Source organism: Pseudorca crassidens, chromosome 11 (assembly GCF_039906515.1).
Source record: "Pseudorca crassidens isolate mPseCra1 chromosome 11, mPseCra1.hap1, whole genome shotgun sequence".
Lineage (NCBI taxonomy): Eukaryota > Metazoa > Chordata > Mammalia > Artiodactyla > Delphinidae > Pseudorca > Pseudorca crassidens.
The window spans coordinates 60976032-61003186 of record NC_090306.1 but is presented as its reverse complement, the minus strand read 5'-3'; the positions used below and the strand labels follow the sequence as shown (position 1 = coordinate 61003186).

General features: G+C 36.6%; 2 protein-coding genes across 4 annotated transcripts in view; one reads left to right on the top strand and one right to left on the bottom strand.

Annotated features, from left to right (window-relative positions):
- Window positions 1-573: 573 nt before the first annotated feature.
- Window positions 574-14405, bottom strand: THAP2 (THAP domain containing 2). Of its 2 annotated transcripts, XM_067697361.1 has the most exons (4): window positions 14047-14405; window positions 13720-13914; window positions 7475-7670; window positions 574-4422 (listed from the first exon to the last, which is right to left on the bottom strand). In XM_067697361.1, exons 2-4 carry the CDS (start codon window positions 13788-13790, stop codon window positions 4033-4035), a joined length of 657 nt encoding a protein of 218 aa, XP_067553462.1. In that variant the 5' UTR covers window positions 13791-13914; window positions 14047-14405; the 3' UTR covers window positions 574-4032. The 2 variants fall into 2 exon arrangements, with proteins under 2 accessions (XP_067553462.1, XP_067553461.1); XM_067697360.1 differs by having other exon boundaries at window positions 13720-14405.
- A 42-nt stretch (window positions 14406-14447) lies between these two features.
- The window catches only part of ZFC3H1 (zinc finger C3H1-type containing), a 49236-nt gene continuing 36528 nt past the window's right edge, over window positions 14448-27155 (top strand). For both annotated transcript variants that reach the window (XM_067697350.1, XM_067697349.1), the window contains exons 1-3: window positions 14448-15272; window positions 20118-20534; window positions 27067-27131. In XM_067697350.1, the coding sequence (XP_067553451.1) occupies window positions 14675-15272; window positions 20118-20534; window positions 27067-27131 (1080 nt within the window). In that variant the 5' untranslated portion in view covers window positions 14448-14674. The remainder of the gene's footprint in view (window positions 15273-20117; window positions 20535-27066; window positions 27132-27155) is intronic.

The following is a 27155-nucleotide window of genomic DNA, read 5'->3' as shown; positions in this document are numbered from 1 at the left end:
ATTAGGAAGATGGTAGGGGACAGAGAGGGCAGGAATAAACAAATGGAATTTGTTTTTTCCCCCCGTAGACTTGAGGACAGGAACCATTTCCATCTGGTTCATTCTAGTTTGCTCAGTGTCTCTTAGTGAATGTTAAAAGTGTTTTTTAAATTAAAGTACTAAATAATATTTTAATACTTAGAAAAAATTAATAAGAAAAAATCATATCTTATTTCCTTGCTATTAAAATAATGCTTTGGTAAGCATATCTACAAATAAATCTCTGTGTGAGCCTCAAATTATTGTCAGGGTAGACAGAACATTTTTATAGCCCTTCATATATCTGGTGTAGATTGTATAACCAGTATTTAAAACAGTGCAAATAAACTATAATGTATGTTTAGATTTAATTTGAGCCATAAAATGAAAATGATAATTCCTCTTCTAGGCTTTACATATCTTTATTTTGCTTACAGTTTGCTTCAATTTAAGGAGGCAGACTTCTACAGAAGTATTTTAGGGGATCAATTTAGGGGATGGATTTCCACATAAATGTTTATGTACATATTTTAGAAATAATAGGCATGACAGTAATTTCCTTGGAAAAGTTTTTAATATCAACATACTCAGAATACATTTTTTGTGAAAACAATATGCAATTGTTTAATATACATTATAAAATCATTAATTTTATGAAGTTTCCAACTGTCTAAATACTAAAACAATCCCATATTCTGACATAAAGAGGAACCACTTTCTATATTATACCAAAATTAAAATTTACCCGTATTCTAACATTGAGAAATGAGATTAGAAAAACCCAACATTATAAAGTCTACCTCGAAGAGATCAACAATGACTTCACAGACTGTCTTTACTGTATATATACACACAATATTTTTTATTTTAGTTTTTTGAGACACATAACCTGTCCTATTTTAATGATTCATATATTTAACAGAAGGTTATAATGTAGAGGTCAGAGAAGAGGATTTGGAGGCTGAAGACCAGTGTTCAATCTAGAACTTCCTAGATTACTGCATTTCTATCCCTTGTGCCAGCTGACACATTATAAATGTCTGAATGAATAAATAAATTACATTAACAAGGATTTCTTCATCTATAAATTGAGATAATACCACCTACCACACAGAATATGTGTGTAGAGCAAGTAAGAGAACTAACTGGTGCCATAGTGCTTTGTTCACCTTAAGACTCTGAGTTAAAATTATTTTTAAAGATTCGTGATAGTAGGGTTTGTTGTTTAGTAAAAACATCAAATGTCAAACTTCAGTCTTGGCTTTGATATAATATTTTACTTACTTATGTTTTCCTTTTAACAAGGTATCATTAACAACAAATTTGTTCAGTGTTCATTTTAATGGGGAAAAAAAAGTCTTACAATTCATTAAATAAACACTGTATGTGATTCAGGTCAACACCCATGTCCTTCTAGAAAATCTCCTTTGGTAAGTCATTATAAGAAGAAAATCTGTTTGTTTCAAAAGAAAACTGGTTCATTGTAAAAAGGTCTAAAGTTTACACGTTCTCATTAAATTCCAATTCAAAGCGCTTCACACATACATCTTTCATAGCATTTATCACATTGTATTATGAATAATATTTGTTTCTCGCAAGAGACTTTGAGCAACTTAAGGGCAGAAAATCATGTCATATTCATCTTTATATCAAATCCTAGCCTTTGGCTGGTCCTTTGTAGGGGTTAGTGCCTGGTAGACATAGAATGAATGACAGGCATAAAACAGAGGATATGTGTTGTGTCAAAGCAGAGGACAAAGAACTGTTATAATTTTGATTAGTTTTATGGTCTATGAGCTAAGTGATAAGTTTATCAACAGACTGAAAACAGGATTTTTAAAAGATTCCTTTTACGTTTTTCTCTATGAATAAAAGTAGTTTTAAGGTAGACAGATGTATGTTAAAATAATTTGATGCAGGGAGAGTTTGGAGCATGTTATTGGAACAGTAACATGAAAATGACATGGAAAAACCAGCAAAAATTTTTATTTTAGAATTACTGAGTGGTAGTTTATTCAGTGCTCTCAAATATTAATAAATGAAGTCTAAGTAACTTTGCCAAAAGCTTGTATTTTATAATGCTTTATTTTTGTGATTTAAAAATGTTATATTAAGATATCAGAGTATTATTGTAGATGGGAATCAGCCTGCATTAGTGTTTTGTTTTGTATTGGGGAGGGGCGGTGAACCACGTGAGAGTTTATACTTGGGAAATATAGTTTATGTTTAAATGATTACTTCCCCAACTTATTTTGAGGTATAAAATAGAAATGGTCAGTAAGTGTTTGCTGATGTGTATGTTTGAAACCATATAAAGATAGTTGAAAACATGTAATGACAATTCCGAGGAGCTACATCCAATATTAAAGATAACATGACTTAAAAAAAAAAAGATAACATGACTAACAAGGTTTACATTATACACAAAAGAATTTTCATAAATATTTATTTTAAGTGCCTGATGATAACTAAAAGAGACGTTTCCTGCCTTTGTGCATCTAGTTGCTTGGGAGGCATTCCTTATTAAAAGAAAGGGTGCTAATAATATAAAAAGACTTTTTGCTAGGATCTCAGCAAATGTTATAAAAAAATTTTTATCACCAAGTAGCCATTACCTTATGGGAAGGATTTACAGTAATATGTGATTATGTATATGCTACTTTCATATGGCGGTGTCAGAAGCTCAAATCAGGCCTGGGTAACCTGATTGTACATTAATAAATTTTTACATGATTTGACCAAAGCTGTTTGAAGGAAAGGGTTCTTATTAAACATTTATCTGGTAAAATAAGGCAAACCCTTTAATTGTTCAAATGGAAACTATAAGAATAGTTCTGGTATTCTATTTTGTAAAATAATTAGCACTTGCATAGCTTTATCAGAGACACATGTATTTTTAAAAAGATCTACATTCTATTTGTTATGCAGTATGGTTGCTCTATTTGACTCTCACTAAAAGAGGAGACAAAAATCAAGCTGATGTGTAAGATAAATTGACTTCATTTTAGGTTATAAGTTGTAAAGATATAATATGGTAAGTACTTTTCTATAATTCAATTCTATTGTGGGTTTATGGAAAAAAAAGAAAGCTTAAGAATTTTGGTATCAACACACATGGGGACAGAGGGAGTATTCCTAACATGGAACTGTGTAGCATGTTTGCCTATTAACGTATCAGTTTTGACATAGAATATGTAATATTTTTATTATGAGAATAAATGTGGTATACATTTATCGTTTTGTTTAAAGTAAAAGCTAGATCTCAATCTCTGTTATTTCATAACATACTTTCTTAGAAGGTGAATATAATCAGCTACCTGTTTTTAGTAGTCTGAGTTACTTGGATGATGCAAAGGTACTTCACATTTGAAAATACTATTTTCAAAATATTTTATACAAGCTATTGCAAAAGCTAATTTTGTTATGAGGGAGGCCATGATTAGCTCAGTTTTACTGATAAAAAGATATGAAAAGTTTAAATAAAAGAACTTGCCCTGTACTTCAGGTTTTTTCCTAAAATTTTTCCCAATCACAGTGCCAAAAATAATAATTTAATTAATACAAAATCCAGCAGTTTTAAAGTTTTATTTCATGTTGGTTAACTCCTACTAGGCAAATTACTTAGAATGTAATATCCCAACTTTGGTACAGGAAAAAAATTTTTTATAATATAATTTAAAAACATTACTTGTCATAGACTGTTCTTTAAAAGAAGTTTAAAAAGACAAAAACACAAAACACTTTACAAACATACAATTTCCTAGAAAAAATTTTAAGTACATGATTCTCACATAAGGCACTTCCATTCTCGTTCAAATAAGTTTCATAAGAAGTTCTCCATTTTTTTTTTGCAACCAAGTCTTCATAAATAAATTATGCAGTAATGTTGTTACTTCAGGTAAAACTTTATTAAATACCCAATTTTGGAATAATTTCCTTAAATATCTTTACCTTTGAACAGAATGAAGTTCAAGCATCAAATCCTAATTGAAGGTACTTTTAGTCTGTTTGCAGTTAGAGAATTGGTAACGTTTTACCTTGTTGATCTTGTTCAAGAATCTTGAAATCTTCCAAAGGAAGACTGTTTAAGGCAGTTGGTAAAATGTGTTCTGATGTGCCCTTAAGTAATATATTATTTGCTTCTAGATTCTTCACCAAGCACGTGGCTTTGATCCATCTTCGAGTTGCTCTGCGTTCCTTCTGTAGGCAAGTTTTCATTTTCCTTCTTAAACTTGCTATTTCCTTTTCCAGTTTAATTATCCTCTTTTTTGCTTCCATAGGGTTCCTAAAGGCATAACTGTGTTCAAGTAGTACTTGCTGACTACTCATGTTTGATTTTAAATTAGGTGGTCCGTTTGGAGTACAACTGTTGTTTTTCTTCAGAAGATTCCTTGACTTGAGTTTCTGAGCAGAATAAAATTAGAGGGTTGAACATAAATTATGGAATATCACAAATAAGTAAATTTTGTTTTGGATAACAGTATTTAAACTGCTCTTTTAAAAACTGATTTTAAAAATTTGATAGGAAACATTAGCAGCCTATCTCATGTAGTCATGGATTCAAGTTTCTCAACTGGTTGAATTAACTCCAGCCACCTATTTCTTTTTGTCTTTTCTCTCCAGAGAGATAAAAGCATTGGTCTGGAAATAGAGAATGGACTTCCTAGGTCTCTTCCAAATTATTGAATATGATTCTGTAGAGACTTAAAAAGATTCTTTGCAATATTCTAAGGCCAGTATAGAATGCATTTAGACATTTGGTTTATTTGTGATACTGATTTGATCTCTTTTTTAGGTAAATACTATCTTCTCAATTTGATTAATATTTCAGACCTGTGGTCCTACTTAATACAAACATATTCCAAAGTATCAAGCTCCTGAATAGATTTACCTATTAATTATGCACAGTTATATCTTATTGATACATTCAAGGTTTTAAAATCTGGCTAGAAACTTTCTTTCCAAATCAGAAACCTGAGGACCCTTTTTTCCCTTTATCTCTTTCATTCAATTAGTCATCAAGTCCTATTAATTCTATCTCCTAAATATCTGTATCACAAATCCTCGCCTCTTCATCATTCTTTTTTTTTCACTCTCTTCATTTCTTTTTTTTTATTTTTTTATTTTTATTTATTTATTTTGCAACACTGTGCAGCATGTGGGATCTTCCCCGACCTGGGATCAAATCCACGCCCCTTGCAGTGGAATCGCAGTGTCTTAACCACTGAACCACCAGGGAAGTCCCTCCTCTCCATCATTCTTAATGCTACTACCCGTATCAAGCCCATATCATTCATGTCTGGCTTGAATATATTAAAAACTTCTTTATTGATCTCTGGCTCATTTTGATCCTCACTAGTCTATTTTCTGCCACACAATAATTTTCTAACAGATTTGATGATTTAATACTGGCTAAATTCTTCTTTGCCTCCCTATTATTTAAAGAAAAAAATATCTTTTTTATATGCCAAAATATCTACATGGCATACTGTACCATTTAGGATCTCACCCCATTCTGCCATTCACCATCTTTTTAAAAAGTAATTAATTAACTTTTGGCTGAGTTGGGTCTTCATTGCTGTGTATGGGCTTTCTCTAGTTGCGGCGAGCGGGGGCTACTCTTTGTTGCGGTGCTCGGGCTTCTCATTGCGGTGGCTTCTCTCGTTGTGGAGCACAGGCTCAAGGCGTGCAGGCTTCAGTAATTGTGGCGCGTGGGCTCTAGAGCGCAGGCTCGGTAGCTGTGGCACATGGGCTTAGTTGCTCCACAGCATGTGGATTCTTCCCAGACCAGGGCTCGACCCGTGTCCCCTGCATTGGCAGGCAGGCGGATTCTTAACCGCTGCACCACCAGGGAAGTGCTGCCATCCACCATCTTAATTTTTACTCCAATAATATTAAACCACTTATAGTTCCCAGATTATTTGATTAATTCCATAGCTTTGTCTTTCATTCAACATTTATTGAAACACAGGAATTCATTTATGAATTCCTGGGGACACAACAGTGAACAAGTAAGATAAATATGGTTCCTGTCTTCATGAAACCTACAACTGGCATTCCTTCTGTCTAGGGGAATTGGCAGGGACTCTTTTTTGATCTGTATATTCCCAGCATCTAACTTGGATTTTGACATAATGTAAAGTTTAGTAAACATCTGTTGAATGAATAAATGATCAAAATGTCAAAAACAAGGTATACTTCAAATTCAATAAATATATGAGTTTGTACTATGTACCAGGCACTATTTGAGGTTCTGAGGATTCAGAAATGAAATGCTTGCCCTCCTGGAGCTTTTCTGATAATTGGTTTACCACAATCTCCTCTCCCTTCTCTTCCATTCAGATAGTAACTCATGTAGATTTACAAATTTAACTGTCAAAAATAACTCAAGAAAAGCAGTGATTTTTCCTCTCTGAGAGGAAAAGATGTCTATCTTCCTTTTCAAAGCTAAACTCTTTATTTTGTTGACATTTCTTTGAGGATTCTTACATGAGGGAAAGGCACTTTTCAATTTCCACTCTGACAACCTCCCTTCTGAACCTTTCAGTGACGCTGTCTTTCTCAGCTAGCTTTTTCCCCTCTGATCAGATCTTCCCTAACTAGATAAAACATTGTTTTAATACATTCATACTATACCTTAAATTTCTCCTTCCTTTTAAATATCACTTGCTAACACTTATTTTCCATTCACTCCTCAACTCATTATCTTTTGTTCTTATCATGCTATTGCAGCTGCGCTGTGCAAAGTCAAGAACCCTCTCCTACGTTCCAAACTCCAAGCTCAAGCCCAGCCGAAATGTCTGAGTTCTATGAGGTTTTCTGTTATGCCTCCCTCTGAACTTACATTCTTTGGTGTAACTCTGGTATTCTTTGGGTGTGCTGCCCTGAAAGCACTTAACACACATTATTTGCATATCATCTTAAAATCAGAGCAGAGCGATGCTGGAGATTTCATTACCATTTCTCAGTTTTACCAATGGGTCAATTATTGATAATAATAAACAATGATGTAAAATTCCAATATAATAAAACAGTTTAGGTTGGGGAAAGAATATTGGAGTCAGGAGTGCTGAGCACTAATTCTAGCCTGCATCTTTACTTCAGTTTTGCAGTTTTCTTGAGGCACAGTATTATATATGAATTTCAATATATTCTTTTTTTTTTTTTTTTTTTGCGGTACGCAGGCCTCTTCTCACTGTTGCGGCCTCTCCCGTTGCGGAGCACAGGCTCCGGACGCGCAGGCTCAGCGGCCATGGCTCACGGGCCTAGCCACTCCGCGGCATGTGGGATCTTCCCAGACCGGGACACGAACCCGCGTCCCCTGCATCGGCAGGCAGTCTCTCAACCACTGCGCCACCAGGGAAGCCCTCAATATATTCTTAATTGTTCCATGTTACAAACAAAAAGGGATGGATTCTAAAAATGGTTAAAATGGCATAAAAGTAGTATTACTTACCATGGACTTTATGTGGGTACAAAAATCAAAAATGGTTGGAACAGCATCCATTTTAAGTCGTCTAGTTTGTCCTGTTAGGTCAAAACAGGAGGCTTCAAAGTGCTTTGAACAAAGAAAAGTATGTTTTCCTGGCACAAAATTTTTGCGCCTAACCAGGCGAACCCATTCTTTTCTTCTTTTAGGATCCAAAGGAAACCTTTAAAAAAAAAAAAAAAAAAGGCAACTCAAATTCCAACTATCACAATTCTGGTTGTACCTCAATGGTTAAAAGAAAATTTGAAAGGTAACAATTTAAAGTGTCTTACATTTGCATATAAATTTAACAATTTCCGGTATCCAGATACTGGAACAGAAACCAATTCATGCTCATTTTTATAAGTTGTAAAAAAGTTAACAAAAAACTAACTTAAGTGGTTTAATTTTTCAGGGTTTTAAAAAGAGACCTTTCTTCCCAAACTAGTCCTTAACAAGGGCAGTAAAATAAATAAGACTAAACTGATCTAGATCAAATTTATGTAGATCCATTATAAGCAGGAATAATTTTACAGTGCTTTGATCTGCTGCTCATGTACGTGGTCAAGACAAATCAGATCATCTACAGATTAAATTTTATCAAGACAGATTCTGGTATTCCTTCCTCTGTGTTCATTATGATACTTACTACATTGCTTTGTAATTTTCCATTTTAATAAATTTTCAGTGAAATCAAAGAAGATTATAAGTTTCTCGAGGACATGGATCATTTTATCTTTTTTTTTTTTTTTTTTTTGCAGTACGCGGGCCTCTCACTGTCGTGGTCTCTCCCGTTGCGGAGCACAGGCTCCGGATGCGCAGGCTCAGCGGCCATGGCTCACGGGCCCAGCCGCTCCGCGGCATGTGGGATCTTCCCGGACCGGAGCACGAACCCATGTTCCCTGCATCGGCAGGTGGACTCTCAACCACTGCGCCACCAGGAAAGCCCTCATTTTATCTTTTTATCTAACTTTAACACTTACGTAGTGCCTTGCAAACAGTTGGGACTCAACAAAAATTTGCTTAATTAATATAAATACAGAATATATGAATTTATAATTCACTATATTACTTGCATGAAGTTAAACTGCATATGTTTTTAAAAAATGACCTCTTAAGCTATGTTGTACAGTAGAAGGCATAATTAATTACTACAAAAAGTAAAATGCTGATGACAAGCCCAGCAGGAATGTTTTTCCTTTTATATTTATTTCAGATATAAAATATACTGATATGCACCCAGTGTACACCTGTTAAGGAAGAGAAAAATACAAGGGACTGTCTAAAAATTCGAATGGTAACTGTGTTGACTGACTTGCAAATAGAGGAATCAACATTCACATGTAATAAGTTTGAACTCTTCTTTAGTTTGACTACCTTATCCTTGAAGTATTAATTATGAACTCACTAGTACCTAAAAAGAACCATTAAATTTATGTTAGAAGATCATGTGGCTCAAAAACCCCCAACTGAAGCTTCATTAGGTAACAGCTTTGGCTGTGTCAGATATACTAGTCTTGCTCAAATTACCAGCAGGGAGGGCCACAGAGGTGAAGGCCCAGACTTACTTACTTAGACACCCTGCCATCTCATGTCCCCACCCCCACTGCCCCAAACACACCCTCACCTGGGGATAACATTCGTGTGTCACTCTGCAGTTCACATGTTTTCATATATGTACGTTGTTTTGCATTTCACTAGAAATACAAGTCTCTCTAATGGAGACTTTATCTACTCGGCCTAGCCCTCACCTCTTAATAGTAATGTATTCTCATCTCCAAGCTTTCTGATCACTTTCTCATCTAAGTGATCTGAAAATGTTTCCTGAGGATTAAGCTAAAAATTAAGCTTTAGTTTATAAGCACACTTCTTCTTCTTGGGACTTCAAGCACAAATAAGTACTATCAGCACTATTGTATTAGCATTTGTATAAGACTCTTCAGATATATGAAGACTTTCTTTCAAATATTACCTTTCACCCCCTCACCTTTTAGCTCGTTTTTAAACTAAAAAAAAGTTTTAAATTATGAAACCAACGTCTCCAATTGGACCTTAACGTGATCAAATTCTACTTCTTTCTTTTAAGACTCAGTTTAGGAATCCTATGTTCCTAACAAGTTTTTTTATGATCAGAAGACTTGGTCAGATGTTCCTATATCATATAGCACTAATATAACTGTATTCTAATTGTTTACTTTTCTATCTCCACCACTAGATCACAGGTTTCTCCTGGTTAGGAGCTGTTTTTTCACTACTTTTTCCTGTTAGTAAGCATTCAATGAACTTTTTGAGTGAATCAATGAATATACAAAGTAATGGAGTTAGTTTGGCATTACTAAATAATCTTGAGATTACCTGTGTTGAAATAAAATAAGAATAATCAACAATTTTATATTTGATTTTAGATAATGTTTTATACAGTATTAACCTTAATCATGTTTTTGCACGTGTTGTTTGGATTTTTCTCAGCAAATTCAAAGGGTGGGAGAAGCAGCCCATAAACTGAATTTAAGTAATAATAAATCATGTAAATATTAATTTTAAAAAATTAACGTGGTGTTAATAGATGGATATATTCTTGTTTACACAATAATAGAACCAGGCTTTCAGAAACATTAGTAGTTTTGGAAAATCACTCAGTATTTTAACAATGCTATTTTGCTTGGGTCTTTAACAGCTGAATGCCTCTTACATTCCAAGCACTGTCCTAGGCACTGAAGACATAGTAGTAAACAAAACTGATCTACCTTTATGATGTCTACCTTCTATGTGGGTATACTGTAATGGGGAAGGTAGAGAATCAAATAGCTTGCTTGATGTAGTAGAAAAGAGTGGCTGAAAATAGTCTCTGTAATCAAACCAGGTATCAATCCCAGCTCCTTCGTGTAATAGCTGGGTGACTTTAAGAATGTTGTTTAATCTTTTTAGGCCTCAGTTTCATCATCCATAAAGTGGAGTAATAACGGTACCTAGTGTGGTTCTAGGGATTAAATGAGACATTGTGAGTAAATGCTCAGCCCAATGCATAGTATGTGGTAAATACTAAATAAATGCTGTTTATTATTATTATAAAAGTAATTACAAGTGTCATGAGTTTATAAAAGGGTAAGTACAGGATTGCACGGAACCATAAAACAGGAAGAGCTAATCTCGTCAAGAAGCCTTAAGACAGTACGAATTAGCTAGGGAAATTAGGATGGTAGTAGTGAAGAGTGTTAAAGAGTACCTTGGGGACAGGAAGAGTGTTATGATATGAAACGAAGATGGAGGACTTTCCAAGTTAAAGAGTAATTTTGAACTTTATCCAAAATGGCATTGGTAAGCCATTAAGAGGCCTAATTTAGAGCTGTCAACAGAAAATGTTTTAGCTGGTTGTTAAACACAGCCATTATTAAAAATTAAATTATGTAAGTTTGCATTTAAATAAATTAAAAACAAAGGTAATAAATACTAAAAACCCATCACTTCCTAATTATTTTACTGTTGTCTATACTCTTCAGGTTACTTATGTCTGTTACACCTGTATGGAATAAATGCTATAGAATAGGGTAGTATTGCACGTTTCTTCCCAACTCCATGATCAGTGATGTCATATTGGTAGCTTATAACCAGTTATGGTGGGAGTATTTATATCATGGAAATTGGACAAACATTACAAATCAGGGCTTTCCCCCTTTCCTGGAAATCCTGTTGTTAAAAATTTAGCAACACACTATTGATTATAGACGAGCGGTTAGGAGTGCATGAATGGAAGCAGTGAACCAGTTAAAAGGTTGTTGTAATAATCCAACTGAGAGGGAATGGTGAGAAGTCAAGGGAGGATGACCTCCTAGTTTCTGGGTGGATGGTGTTTCCATTTACTGAGAAAGGGAATATGGGAAGTGGTATAGGTTAGGGAGAAGGGCAAGTTCAGTAGTACAGTTTTAGTACGCTGAATGTGAGGAACTGAAGAGACCAGGGAAATAACTGAGACACTTTACCGATAGGTCTAAAACTCATTAGAGAGAGTCGGACCAGAGGTATTGATTTGGGAGGCATTAACAGGTAAATGTTAACCAAGACCACAGGAACCATTGCAATCCTTTTGATAAGAGTGGGAAGACCTTGGTCAGGGGGTGGAGTGGCAGAGGAGACTGAAGTTAGGCCAAAAAAGTAAGATGAAAATCACAAAATTAGTGTCAAATAATTCAAAGTAGAGAGTATTTCAAGGAGGAAATGATCACATGCCATGAAAAAAGGACGCTGGAGTGACAATTTATGTTAGCAAGAACAGTTTCAAAAGATTATTATTGGCAACACTTAGACTGGAATGGGCTGAGTAAAAGAAAAATGGTGACAGTAAGTTTGGGCAATATAAGCTGTACATGGGGATAAAGAAGTCTACCAATGTCCTAGGAAAGGAGTGAATAGTGTTAATTATGAAATAGGGATTAATTTTATTATAAATAATGTTATTTTAACACCTAAACTTATGGGGTTACACATGAAAATGTTAATTTCATAGCAAACAGTCAAACATGGAGAGGAGGTATGTATGTTAGGGTACCACTGTGCATCTCCTAAACATTCATTATTGGTCCCTTGAATCCTCCTTCCCCCTCATCTTCCAAATCAAATGACCATATATGGTAGTTTCTCCTCAAACATTTCTCAAGCCTGTCCACTTTCCATCTCTACTGTCAGTACCACTGTAGTCTAGGCCACTGGGTGGACTCTCCATTGTTTTACTACAGGTTCCCAACTTTTTTCTCTATCAACGCTCACTTCTCCTAATCTAGTGCTGATTGTGCCAGCAACAGAAGTACATTTAGTTCAGTTGATGCTGTAGCAGGATATCCTTGTGAAATAGCAGGTGCATTAACATTCTGTAATAAGCTCCTTTCTGTCAAATTCATCTCTTGATGATGCTTGACCAGCTCTTTAAGTAACACTGTAATTCTCTGCACTGCAGCCTGAGGGCTTTTTAATATACAAATCTAATCACGCCATTCTTTTTAAGCCCTCCATAGCTTCTCAAGTACTCATTGGATAAAACAGAAAATCCTTTAAGTATCGTACAGGACCAAATTTATGTCATCTTTTGGTCTCGTTTGAAATTTCACATCCTTTGAGAAGTGTTCTTTGACTTTCCAAGGCTAAGTTAGAGACCCTGAAGGTCTCTTCTTTGGCACTTGACCACGATTATTTATGTTGGTCTTTCTCATTCCAACTCCAGGAAGGTTAAGAATTCTCTGGATCACTAGCACCATGTCGGGGAAATAAGAGCTTGGTACACATTTGATGGATGAATGAATAAAGCACTACATTTGCATGAAGTAGATGAAAAACAGAAACACCACAAGGATTTTTTTTTTAAGTGGTAACTTTTAATAAGTGGGTACACTTTGTCATAATGAAGTAGGGAGAAAGGTCAAGGATATCATTTTCTACATTCTAAGATCTTAAGTTGTGAGGTATATAAAATCAGAACTGTTTGTACTTAACTTTTTGAATGCTTCTTTTCTTCAGGCATATGGCAGGCACTTGCAGAGAAGGTAAACATTTACCAAGTACTTATTATGTTTCATGTAGGGTTCAAAGCGCTTTCCAGAGTTCTGATTTGACAGAAATAAAGAATTTTGATTGCTCTTCCAGCAAACGAAGGCAAAACATAACCTGGGTTCTTTTTATAATACTCTGTTCTAGTAAGAATAGAAAGCTTATTTTTTCCACTTTCATTAACATCGCTTAATTCCACGGCTACTTACGATGATGACTCAATTTTTCCGCAGAGTTACTGTGCGTGACTATTTGAAATTTAAATGCTTCCCATGTCAATCCAGCTAGTGAGAATTGACTAATTATACGGGAACACAGCAGGCTTTTTAGGTGATTGCTGACTTGAAAAGGCAGATCTTGCTTCCTCTTATGGCGTCATTAATATCAAAACTTGGTCTAACACATAGGGAGTAAAAGAATAGAAAATTAAGGTATCCTCCTGTCACTTTCTAGAGAAGGAGTAATTACGGAGAGAACTTGGCTCTGTTTTACAAAGTGAGTAAACCTTCCCCGAAGGGAGCGAAAAATTGGACAGATTTGAGAAACACACACAAAGGGCAAAAATGATGCGTCCCTGCTACTAGCTAGCTAGCTAGCGAACTTATAAGAATTAGTAGAATCCTGTTCTTTCCACACAATTGATACCCAGCCTAGGAACTCCCGTTTCCGTCACCCCCACTCCCTGCCCAGGTTACCTGTGGAAGCTGATGTTAATGTGCTTGTTGTAGGTAGTAGCACAACCCGCCGCGGCGCAATTGGTCGGCATTTCCCTTTCGCCCTCATTCGGCGCTGTCTTAAGCCTAATCTGAGGCGCGGGCTGCTACGCTTTCTTCGGGAAGAGACTGGGCAAGCGAGGCTGGGGAAGGGCCCACCCAGCTAAGCTGAGGGAGCTAGGTGGGAAGAAAGGGTGTACGTATGTGTGCGGGGAGGGGGGGGTGTCAGCCTTCCCTTTCTCTTTATTAATATGGCGGACTTGAGCCACAGGAGCCGACAGTCCTGGAGCTCTAATTCCCTTCGTTTGCCTTCACCAACATGGCGGACGCGCCCCGTCCTCTCTCAGGTTCCCAAAAGGGAGTAGGACTACTGCTTCTCTTCAGCAGTTGTCCTCCGAGCAATTAAAAAAAAGACGTGTGTCCCTCCCATCCCCCTGAAACTCTCACGGCCGAGATTAAGAACGGGCCCGCCTACCCCGCCACGCACCCAGAAACCCCAAAGCAGCGTCTGGAGTGGGGACGGGCCTCAGACTGGAAGGACAAACTCTAAGCGAGAGCCAAAAAAAAAGACTACAACTCCCAGTGAGAATCGCGTTGTCCTAATTATTATCGCGTGAACTGGGAGCCTTGTTTCCTGCGTGCGGCAGGAAGTGACGTCACGAGCAGAGCCACTTCCAGAGCTCTCTTCTCGCGAGGAGGAAGAGCCCAGATCGCGGAGGAGCAAGGGGGCGCTAGGGCAGGGAAGTGGGTTGCGACGGTCCGGCGAGAAAGAGCTGGGGTGCGGGGAAGTTGGGGAGCAGAGCCCGCTAGGTGAGCAAGTAGGGTAAGGCCGCACCGACCGGGTCCGTTGAGAAAGAAGGAAACTGAGCAGGAAGGCAGCTGACGGGCGGATCCCCGGACAGAGCGCTAAGGTTGTGTGGAACGCGCTGCTCCCGGGATGGCGACTGCAGATACTCCGGCCCCGGCCTCCAGTGGCCTCTCGCCCAAGGAAGAAGGGGAGCTTGAAGATGGGGAGATCAGCGACGACGATAATAACAGCCAGGTACGGAGCCGGAGCAGCAGCACCAGCAGTGGCGGCGGGCTGTTACCGTACCCGCGGCGAAGGCCTCCTCACCCGGCCCGGGGCGGTGGATCCGGCGGAGGCGGTGGCTCCTCCTCGTCATCGTCCTCTTCTCAGCAGCAGCTGAGGAATTTTTCACGCTCGCGGCACGCGTCGGAGCGGGGCCACCTCAGGGGACACAGCAGCTACCGACCCAAAGAGCCGTTCCGGTCTCACCCGCCCTCCGTGCGGATGCCTTCGAGCTCACTGTCCGAAAGCAGCCCCCGGCCGTCCTTTTGGGAACGGAGCCACATCGCCTTGGACCGTTTCCGTTTTCGAGGCAGGCCTTACCGGGGTGGGAGTCGCTGGAGTCGGGGGCGAGGAGGGGGTGAGCGAGGAGGCAAGCCGGGGGGCAGACCTCCTCTGGGAGGAGGAGCTGGATCCGGATTCGGCAGCAGTCAGAGCTGGCGAGAGCCCTCTCCACCTCGGAAGAGTTGTATCCTTAACGTGGCGGTCTGCCCTGGGTGTGTCACTGAAGTTCCCTTTAGCGTCTTCTCAGATCTGTGAGATGAGTAACTTTTCGGAACCGTCAGAACCGCTTGTTTTCACTGTGTCAGTATACTTAACGTAGGCGGTTCTTTGGTAATCCCCACCCATGTGTCAAACTGTAGCGTTATTTCTTAAAATTGCTTTATTGGGTGTATTGCTTTTTAACATGAACGTGTTATGGATGGGGGCCAAACTGGTGGAATCTGAGACAGTGTAAAATCAGATTTGCAGTATTACATCAGAAGCCCAAGTTTCATTAGCCTTTGTTTTTGCTAGTACAGGAACTTTGTTACGTGAAGTTGCCTTAGATTGTTAGAGGGAGAAAAAAGATACTGGCCATAAAAAGTTTGGGGAATACTGTTGTTTATTTCATATTGCAGTGTCACATTGAAAATTGTGAGGTTTCATCGTTCATAATCCTACTGGTTTTGTTTGTGATTCTGTTTCTACCTTTCTTGATTTACTCTTACACACTGCCGCTTTTTTGAAGTTAAAAAAAAAGAACTGGTATCTTTTTCGCCAACTCAAATTCAGAGGTTTGAAATTCACATATCTTTGGGGGAAACTTTACCTTCTTAACTTTTCTATTATGTTCACATTTTGGACATTTTATAACTCTTACTGCTGACAAATGTGAGCTAGATAGAAAATGAAACTTAACAGCATTTTTATTTTAATATATTGGAAACTATGGGGTTTATGGGAAGGTGGAATCTATGGAGAGGTTAAGAAGGAAAATAGCAAAATAATCTGTTTTTTGTCCCCTCTAATCTTATTCATAGTTATCGTAAACATTCCTGAGTTTACTCATCTGAGGGTTTGCCATTTTAAGACGTGTTTGTAGAACTATGTATTAAAAAACTTTTTTTTAATTGAAATATAGTTAATTTACAACGTGTGTTTCAAGTGTACAGAAAAGTGATTCAGTTATATATATATTATAATTTATTGTAGTAATGTAATATATACTTTTTCAGATTTTTTGTAGAACTGTGTCTTGACATATTCCATGATAACTGCATAAAAATAGTTTACTTAGAACATTTATTACTGGTTGTAATTTCCATGGTGTAATGATTTTTTAATATATTCATTATATATGAAACTTACATATAAAGACATTTGTTTGGGAGACACTCAACATTTTTTTCACGGAATACTTAGGACCAAACTGTCTTTCCCAGATGTCGGGATCGGAAGGGGACCAGAAATGTAGGTTTAGGTAAGAAGTAGGAGCTTCTGGTGCTACTGCTCTGAAAAAACTTCTACAATCAAAAGTTGGGTTAGGAGCACTCCAGGATTGTTTCAGAAAAAAAATCATGTAGGTGTTTAACTTTTAAAAAGAGGAATGCTCTTTCAATAAAGTTAGAAAACCTCTGCCCAAGATATTTTTTTAACCAGGGATTTGTTAGTTGTCAATTCTGAGCCTAAAAATGGAAAGGCTATTTAAGTACAAATATGTAAATTTTTTAAGAATACGAAGATGTAACTTCTAATTTGTGTTGGAGAGGCAAATGTAAATAATTATAGTTCAGTGTAAAAGGTTCAAATTCAGGTATGTAAAAAGTACTATGGGAGCTTAAAGTTTTTTCTTAGTTTATTTTATATTAGAGAAGGAAGTGGTACGTGGACTTGCCTACCTCCTGCCTTTGCCTTCTTTCTGTCCATTCATTCAGTACCTCTACCACATACCTTTATTAATTGTTAATCTTATATGTTCTTTTTAATGAACAGGCACATGATGTTGTGAAACAAGTATGGGAAAATATCCAGTTTGATCTCTGTAGTAACTTATCAGAAATGAGCTCTCTTGCTGTTTTTCTTTTCACAGATGCTGCACTTAAGGATGATTGTTTTGATCTTCTGCTCATTGTTTTCCTTGTGAAGTATCACTAATCCATCCTAGAGGTGGTATTCTTTATAAGAATTTGTGAAGGAAAACATAGCTCCCAGCCACTGTTGTGTAATGTGAGCAAACAAAATTTGTAATACAAAATTTTGTTAATTCAAATTCCTTTAATACCATGATTGTACTAAGTTTAATTCATATTTCCACTGTATGATTGTAATAATGACATTTTACAAATATTGCATTAAGAAAGAAGGATTATTCTGTGACTCACTTCCATAATCTAGAAGTGAAGTAGCATGAATGCAGGTGGGTTTTTGTTTTTTAAAACTTTTTTTGTCTGTAATAATTAAGGTATGCTGGATGCAGCTTTAAAGAAATAGAATAACCATTATTCTGTTTAGATTCTATTTAGATTCTATTTTACTTAGATCCATATTCTATTTAGATATTAGATTCTATCAGAATCTAATACACCAAATAGATTCTATTGCAGTAGTTATTTTCATTCTCATTCATTTTTAATTTTCCTTAGTGAGAGACACTTTGTCAATCAATCTTAGCATATATCTCCTTTGGATGGCTGCTGATTTAAACTTTCAAATCTGATCAGAGCTAACATAATGAGTCCAGTGTCTCATCAGTAGAAAGTCATTCCATTTTCACCTGCAATTGTAAAGGTTGAATGGCAGTTCTTTTTTTAAACCAGGTTTCAGTTAGAAATTGCATCTTGACCAATTTCAAATCTTTTAAGTGCTGGTATCATCGTAGCTGTTCTGCATAGACAGAAGTAGGAGATTTCATTTAGCCTTGAAGGAGATTAATTAGTCATAGCTCAGTTGCTTCTCATTTTTCTGTCCTTTAGTTATTTTATTTTTTTGTTAGCGTATTGAATCTTTTCCCTTTGTGAATGTTTCCAAGGACTCTAGTCATATTTTTTTTTTTAAGTGACTGTAGCTACATTGGAAAAGTGAGATGTAAATGTAGATAATTACATAGTTTATGTACAGAGAGTATGTAATGGTGGGGTGGGGGAGCAAGTAATTGCCCGACTTCACATAGTGGGTGATATTTGAATTGGGGTCAATTTGAAGAACAGAAGAACCTAGACACAAAGCTATGCATAAATTGTGATAAACATGGAAGAGGTGAGATTGGAAAGGAATCATGAAAGCATTATATGCCATTTTAAGGATTTTGGACTCTATTCTTAGATTAAAACAAGGGATGAGATCTGATCAGATTTGTGTTCTAGAAAGATTAGTCTACCAATAGGATGGAGAATGGCTTGTGGGAGATAGAACCCTAAATGGCTATCACCAGCCAAAACTATGGGAGTGCATTAGAACGCTCAAAATTGACAGAGAGAGACTAAGTAGAGCTCACTGGCGAGCACCATTTTTGCAGTAGTTGGAAGAGAAAGGAGTCCTGAAAACTTACAGGCAAAAAAAAAATAAGGAAACAAAGGGAGAGTAGAGTTATGGAAGCTAAGAGAGAAGTAGTTTACAGTGTTTAGTGCTGCAGAGAAGTCAGGGTGGATAAACTCAGCCAGCAGAAGCCAGATTCCATTTGGTGGAGGAGTAAGACAGGTAATGAGAAACTAGTATTGTTTCAAGAAACTGAGCTCTGAAGAGATCAGAAAAACAGATTTACTAGAACAGTTTTGCTGCAGAACTGTTAAAGATTTTCAGTTGTAGTGCTCATTTAGTTTCTAAAATATTTGGTGGTAATTCCCATTCTTAAATTGGTCATTAGGGAAGTTTAAAAATTTTGGGGGCTTCCCTGGTGGCACAGTGGTTGGGAGTCCGCCTGCCGATGCAGGGGACGCGGGATCGTGCCCCGGTCCGGGAGAATCCAACATGCCGCGGAGCGGCTGGGCCCGTGAGCCGTGGCCGCGGAGCCTGTGCTCCGCGGCGGGAGAGGCCACGACAGTGAGAGGCCTGCGTACCGCAAAAAAAAAAAAAAAATCTTTGTAGATTGCTTTTCCGTTAAGTTGTTACACAGAGAAGAAACTATTTAGGGAACTGTAATGTTATATCGTAGCGAATTTAATGATCTATAAATGACATATTAAAACCACTACTTGTCTTTTGTTAATTTCTAGGCTGGAGAAGTGAGGTGGAACAGTTCTCATATGTATGAATTAATTTGAATAAAAATTGTAGTTTGGAACCTTGTAGCCATTTCCAACCAAGAAGTTAAGTTTTATGTATCACTATGTTAGAGAAGAAAAAAACCCAAAAGTAATTGGTTTTAGATATCCTTTTCTTCAGGGGAAAATTAGAAGATACATTTTGAATACAACTTAAGGTTTTTTTTTATTTAACTGCCTTCATTGTCTTAGTTATATATATGTTGGATGTTAGTATACTTGATGAGCTCTGTACTTGTTATCTGTTAGGTTTTTAATACAGTGTTTCTTATTCATAACTTAGTCTTAACTATTGTCAGTGTTAATTTTTTATCTCTTTTTAAAAATTTGAGACATGACAAGAAACTAATTAAAAAGAAGAAACGTTTTCTTCTGATTATCTGAAGTGTAAATTATCCACATCTGTGACAAACCATTCAGTTTCTCCCCTCTTCCTTCAGAAAGGAATCTCTAACATCCAGCTCATTATGGGCTTTCCTGATAACCTGCAGAAGGAAGGATGCTATAACCTAACTAGGTGTAATACCTGTGGATACAACAGGTAATAAGTGACACGAGTGATTTTGTAAGTGGACTATTTATATGCATACTTGTTAATTTTAAAGTATGGGCACATAATGAAAGTGGGCATTAGCAGCACATGTGTTAAATGGCATTTAGTAATTTTAAAATATCAGTTCATCTTCCTTGAAAAACATGAAAAAGGGAGACAATTCATCTATAGTCTAATGTGTTTTTGTTACATTAACTGGAAAATTTTTGGAAACTGGTTTCCTTAATATGCTGTTCAGCTAAAAGTTTTGGAAGATCTCCATCAAGAAAACAGAATTATTCATCAAAAAGTGAAAACTGTGGGGAAGAAACTTTTGAAGATTTACTTTTGAAGTATAAGCAAATACAGTTGGAACTAGAGTGCATCAATAAGGATGAAAAACTAGCTTTGAGTAGCAAAGAGGAGAATGTGCAAGAAGATCCTAAAACACTGAACTTTGAGGACCAAACAAGCACTGATAATGTCAGTATTATAAAGGACTCAAGTAAAGAAGTAGCTCCTGAGGAGAAAACACAGGTCAAAACTTTTCAGGCATTTGAATTAAAACCACTCAGGCAAAAATTGACTTTACCAGGAGATAAGAACCGGTTGAAAAAAGTTAAAGATGGAACAAAACAGCTTTCCCTGAAATCTGACACTACTGAATCTAGTCAAGGTAATGGAATTTAAAATTTCAATTAGTGATGATATGCTTCTTCCTCTAAAGGGGTAACTAGTTATTTTGGTAGTGTACTTCATTGAAATGATTCTGGTGTTTTATCTGTGAATTCTTTTTGCAGATAGTAGATAGTCGTATTGTTGGGTGATGACAAGTTTTGTTTCATTCTGATCTTTCACCACTTTTGGCCTTAAGTGCTGATCAGGACTAATAATACAGTTTTTAACATAAGTGGTAGTGGGCACCTTTGTTCCCTAACTTACAGGGGATACTTTTGCCATTTACTTTTAGATATGATGTTGGCTAAGTTTATTGTAGGAGTCCTTTATTGGGTAAAGGAAGTGTTCACCCCCACCCCAGCCCCCATTCCTTGTTTGAAATTTTCAGCATGAATGGATTTTGAAGTTTATCAAATCTTTTTTCTTCATTTATGGAGAAGAGCATCTAATTTTTCTCCTTTAATTTATTAGTGTAATGGATTATATTAATTGATTTTTGTAGTGTTAAACCACCCTTGTATGATTGGGATAAATCCAGTTAGTTCATGATATATCATTTTTATACATCATGGATTTGGTTTGTTAATTTTTTCTTTTCCTCTTTTTTATGAATGTATGATTTATATACAGTAAAAATTTACCCATTTAACTGTATAGTTCTTTGAGTTTTGACAAATGCAAGCAGTTGGGTAACCATTGCCAGCCATCACTATCATAGAACAGTTTCATTAACTCCCACCGATTCCCTCATGCCACCAACCCTACTTGGTAACCTCTGGTCTGTTTTCGGACCCTATACTTTTGCCTTTTCCAGAATGTCATATAAATGGAGTCTTGTAGAACATTGCCTTTTAACCCTAGCTGCTTTCCCTTAGCATAGTGTATTTGAGATTGATCCATGTGGTTGCTTATGTCAGTAGTTCATTTCTGTTTTATTGCTGAATGCCCCATATGGCTATGCTACAGTTTGTTTATCCATTTCCCACTTCAGGGACATTTGGTTCTTCCAGTTTGGGGCAGTTACAAAACCTTCATAGATAAAGGTTTGCTAATGTTTTGTTTAGGATTTTTCACGTAGGTTCATAGTCTGTAGTTTTGTTCCTTCTTTTTCCTTACAAGTTTTAGTATAAGGTTATGATGCTCAGAATGAGTTGGGGAGTGGTTTCCTCTTTGTTCCCTGGGATAGTTTTAAGGTTGGAATCATTCCTGGGATATTTGGTAGATCTTGCTGATAAAATTATCTGGGCCAGGATGGCTTTTTTTCTGGGAAGGTTTTAAACTACTGACTGTTTATGTTTTCTATTTCTGGTTAAGGCAGTTTAGGTAAACTATTTTTCTTGTAATGTGCTCGTTTCCTGTAAGTTGTACAGTTTATACTAAGTTATTCTGAAGAATCTTACATTTTTATTATCCACAGCAGTTATTAATTGTGTCTCCCATCATCTTTTAAAAATTTCCCCAGAAATAAGTCCACAGCTTTTAAAACTCATTAATTTTTAGCCTCTCTACTATTAACATCATTTGGGGCTATGAAACTTCTACTTTAGCTGCATCTCAGTTTGTCATTTGTAAATTTTTTTCATTCAGTTCTAAGTGTTTTCTAATTTTTGTTATTCTTTGGCCTATAGGCTGTTTAGAAGTATGTTCCAAAACATGTAGGTTTTTTAGGTGTATATTTTGTCATTGAATTCTAAGTCAATCACATTGTCAGAGAATGAGATCTATATAGTAGCAATCTTTTGAAATATTTGTAGAGACTTGCTTTATTGTCTAGTATGTGATTGATTTTCGTAACTGTTGTGTGTTTGAAAGGAATGTTTGGATTGTTAGATCAAGCTTTTTTTTTTTTTTTTTGAGGTATGCGGGCCGCTCACTGTTGTGGACTCGCAGGCTCAGCGGCCATGGCTCACGGGCCCAGCCGTTCCGCGGCATGTGGGATCTTCCCAGACCGGGGCACGAACCTGTGTCCCCTGCATTGGCAGGTGGACTCTCAACCACTGCACCGCCAGGGAAGCCCCTAGATCAAGCTTTTATGTTCACATCTTCCTTCTAAGATATGAACATTTTTTGATCTGCTTGATCTGTCAATTGCTGAGAGGCTTGCTAAAATCTGCCAGTATGGTAGTAGATTTCTAGTTTTCAGTTTTTGCTTTAAATACTTTGAGGCTGGGGAATTGACTTATTATTCTCATTATTATGTAGTGATCTCTAGCTCTAGTAATGTTTTTGCCTAAAAGACTATTTTGTCTCATGTTAATAAACACACCATCTTTCTCTTGTTAAGTATATATGCTTTGTATATCACTTTCCATCCTTTCAGTCTTTCTATATCTTCATGTCCCAAATGTTACTTGTACATTGTATGGAGCTGGATTTCATTTGTAGTTTAACCTGACGATCTTTGTCTTTTAACAAGAACATATAGTTCACATTTTTTCATGATTACTGATATTTGTATTTATTTCCTTTTCTTTTTTTTCTGTCTTGCCTCTTTTGACTTTTTTTTTTAATACAACTTTTTTTTTTTCTTTTACTCGTTTGGAAGTTAGATACAAAGTTTTTGGTCTCATTGATTCCTTTAGGAATTGTAACATGAATTCTTATCAGTGTTTAAAGTTAATCAAGTTATTTACCCTTTCCCTGATATACAAGGACCAGTATTTGCCTACCTTTGCCCATGTATTTAACACTTTCTTGGCTCACTCTTCCTTCTGTGTCTAGAATCACTTATGCTTAAAATACATTTTTAAGAATTTCCTTTAGTTTGTGTCTGCTATATGAAAACCTTATTTCTGTTTATCCTATTTTAAAGACAATTTTCTTAGGTTTAGAATTCTAGATTAGTTAATTATATTCTCAGTATATTGAAGATATTTTCTGGCTTCCATTGTTGATTTTGAAAAGTCAGCTATCAATCTTTTTTTTTTAATAAAACATTTTTAAAAATTTATTTATTTATTTTTGGCTGCATTGGGTCTTCGTTGCTGTGCGCAGGCTTTCTCTAGTTGGCGAGAGGGGGCTACTCTTCGTTGCAGTGCGCGGGCTTCTCCTTGCGGTGGCTTCTCTTGTTGCAGGACACAGGCTCTAGGCGCGCGGGCTTAAGTAGTTGTAGCACGCGGGCTCAGTAGTTGTGGCTTGTGGGCTCTAGAGCGCAGGCTCAGTAGTTGTGGCGCACGGGCTTAGTTGCTCTGTGGCATGTGGGATCTTCCCAGACCAGGGATCGAACCCGTGTCCCCTGCATTGGCAGGGGATTCTTAACCACTCTGCCACCAGGGAAGCCCAACTTCTGTCTTTTCAACTAGACTTCCGGAAAGGCTAATCTACGCTGACTCCTTTCAGTTCACCTGTCATTCCTTCTTAACTCAATGTAGTTTGCTTTTCTGACCCTACCAGAATACTGAAACTACTCATGGCACAGTTACTTTGACCTAATTGCAAAATTCATTTTTCATTTTCATTCCTTTTTTATTTCATTCTTCCATTTATTCAAAATTTAGTTGAGCACTTTATTCCAGCCTCTTGGAAGTACATCAGTGGAAAATAGACAGTCATTTATGCCTTCATGGGCTTGCATTTTAAGAAGAGGAGACAGTAAATATGATGAGTAAATAACAGTTGTAGAGAGAGAAAAAGCATAGCAGTAAGTAAGTTAGGATGGAGATAGTGGGTATAGGCTGCAGTATTAATGGGTGATCAGGAGAGGCCTGAATTTGAAGGTGAGATTTAAACAAAGGCTTTGAAGACGGTGGGTGAATAGCCAAATGGGGGAAATAGGTTTCTAGGCAAAGAGAATAAATAGCTAGAGCATTGATTTTCTAACTGTGGTCCTTGGACCTTCTTTACCTGGGAACTTGATAGAAATGCAAATTCTTAGGCCCTACCCCAGATCTACTAAATTGGAAACTCTGGAAATGGGGCCCAGCAATCTGTATTTAAGAAGCCCTCTTGTTGATTCTGATACTTGATAAAGTTTGAGAATCACTGAACTAGAGTAATGACCCTTAGGCAGAAGGGTACTGGCATATTTGTGGAATAACAGGGAAACCAGTGCCACCAAAGAAGAGAGAGTGATGGGGAATGAGTAGTGGGAGAGAAGAGGTCAGAGATAACGAGTTGGGACAGATCATGTATTTTGTAAGATGGTTTTTATTCTGAGTGAAATAGGAGCTGTTGCAGGGTTTTGAGCAAAGGATTGGCATAATTTGTTTTAAATTCTCAAAGGATCACTGCTGCTATGTTGAGAGTATCCTGTAGGGAGTAGACACATCTGTTATATTCAGTGATGTTTTTCTCACTAATCCTGAAATTTGGGGATTTCTATGCTACTGTACACATCAGTAGTTTCTTGCAACTTTCTGATTTTCCTTTTTTTAAAAAAAATACTTTTCCTATGTAACTTCTTAACTGTTGATGTCCTCACCGTTCTCTTCTCCTTGGATGTTCTCAGTTATTATGGTTTTAGCTACCACCTATATCCTGACTGTCTCTAGCTCGGGTTAGAATTTCAGGTAATAATTTTAAAAATACTGCATGACTGCACAAGACCAATTTTCATTTCGGAAGTTTTGAGTAAGAATTGAAATAGAAATATTTTTATAGAGATCCATGATAGTGGTACGACAGAAGGACCAAACTACATGTTTGGTCAATTAAATCATAACCTGCTTTTATTAATCTTTGTGTAAAGTTAGATTTATGGTCTGAAATTTACGGTTTGTGCTTGTTTTTCAGGTGACATTGTGCTCATTAGGTAGCTGCCAGCTTAGTGCATAGTTGCCTCTATGCTCCCTTAAAGGGAGGTGCTGCCATCTTTTATAGATGAAAGAGAGCCTCATCAACTAATAAACTCTCATGACTAATGACTCATAGTATAGGAGAAAAGTTCTTTGTACATTTATTGTGGAAAGTCTGTCTTTATTTTTTTTCCTTGTTCATTTTTGTCTAATAGTTATTACTATTCTCTTATTCTTTGAAGTATGGTCAGTTTTGTTATAAGGTGACATGCATTCCTGGAAATCACTACACTGCAGAATTGCACAATAAAAGGCACAGGGCTAGGGGCAAATGGTGTTAGGGAAAACAACACTCAAAAACCTTGTCAGTGGCACATGAAAAAAGATTGGAATCTAATAAAAACGGTAATGCAGGTTTACACATTAAATGGGTAAAAATGCTTGAAATACTACAATAAATATGTCACTTTACCTTGGAAAAGACCTAAAATGTGCTTGTGGAAGTAGATCTGCAGCTTATGAGTTACTGTGAAGTAGAACAAGGAAGGTTATTTGAAATTGGACAGTAAGTTGCAACACCAGATGGGGATGGGTGTGCATATACAGTGAACTGAAGTAGCTGGTAAATTGATCACCATGCGTGGGATTTGTATATTCCTACATGGATCACCTGGGTGCAGCTTTCTGCATTCTCTTAGTGTTTCTTGGACGCAAATTGTACGTAAGCAAATGTGAAATTTGTGTTGTCCTCAGATTATTTTCTAATATATCAATCATGTTGCAACAAATTCATATTTCCAAAACAAGCCTTATGGCAGAACTGACCTAACTCAAAGTTTGGTGATTGCCTTCCATTTACTTTTTCTAGGTACTTGATATAATAATTTTTCTATGTATTGAATAAGTTGCCTATTCTTTTATCAGTAGGTCTTGAGCAATCAAATTAGGATATTTGGAATACTGGTAGTGGTATTATGGAAAAAAAAACTAGGCTTGGAGTTTAGACTTAGTTGAATCCTAGCTTTGCAAATTTATTTGTGTCATCTTAAGAAAAGATTTTCTTAGTTTTTAACTTAATCTGTTTTAGCTATGAAAGTGCCTCTCTCAGTACTATTATATATGTACTGTAACTTTACTGTGTAATTTGTAGAGCTGTCATAGATTAGATAATATATAAATAAGATTTTGTAATAGCTTAATCAGAAATCTGGGCCCAAGGCTAGAATTCTGGAAAATGTGTGGAAGGACTTAATTTGGTTGATACTTAACCTACTTCTGTTGATGCTTTTCTGCATAAATAGAGAACATTTCTTTTTTTTTCTACTTTTTGGCCAAGTCCCGAAGACATTTCTTTAATGAATAAATCCAATACAATCTCTAAATGTTGAATTCATTTCAACTTTTGAGGTCTGAATTAATCATCACATATTCTTTTCTGTGTATTATCTATTCAGTAATGAAGCTTTGTTTCTTGTCTGTCTGCTTTGTAAATTCTGTTCTTATTTGAAATAATTATTTTTAGTTCAGAAGTCATTCTTACCATAGTGCAGTTTTAATTTATAATTTAATATTTTGAATTGTTTTTGCATTATAACTTTCAGAAATGAGACTGATGTGGAAAGTTTGTTCAGATTTTCATTCTCTCTAACAACATTCTTTCCTTTTGGTTGAGAGATTGAGAAAATGAGACCCTTTAATGAGACCGTTTAAAATAAATACTAGTAAATATCATATAGCATTTTAAATTGATTGTGGCAACCTTTTAAAGCATTCAGAATATGCTGTTTTATTTTAAAGGATTAGAAGATAAGGAACAAAATTTAACGAGAAGAATTAGTGCCTCAGATATTCTATCTGAAAAGGTAAGATACTGCTTTGTGAGATTG

Coding starts and splice junctions, on each gene's coding strand:
- THAP2 (XM_067697360.1), bottom strand. CDS start 13,790: ATGCCGACCAATTGCGCCGCGGCGGGTTGTGCTACTACCTACAACAAG. Junction 7,671..13,719: donor ATTAACATCAGCTTCCACAG/GTAACCTGGGCA, acceptor TTTTTTTTAAAG/GTTTCCTTTGGATCCTAAAA. Junction 4,423..7,474: donor GTACCCACATAAAGTCCATG/GTAAGTAATACT, acceptor TATTCTGCTCAG/AAACTCAAGTCAAGGAATCT.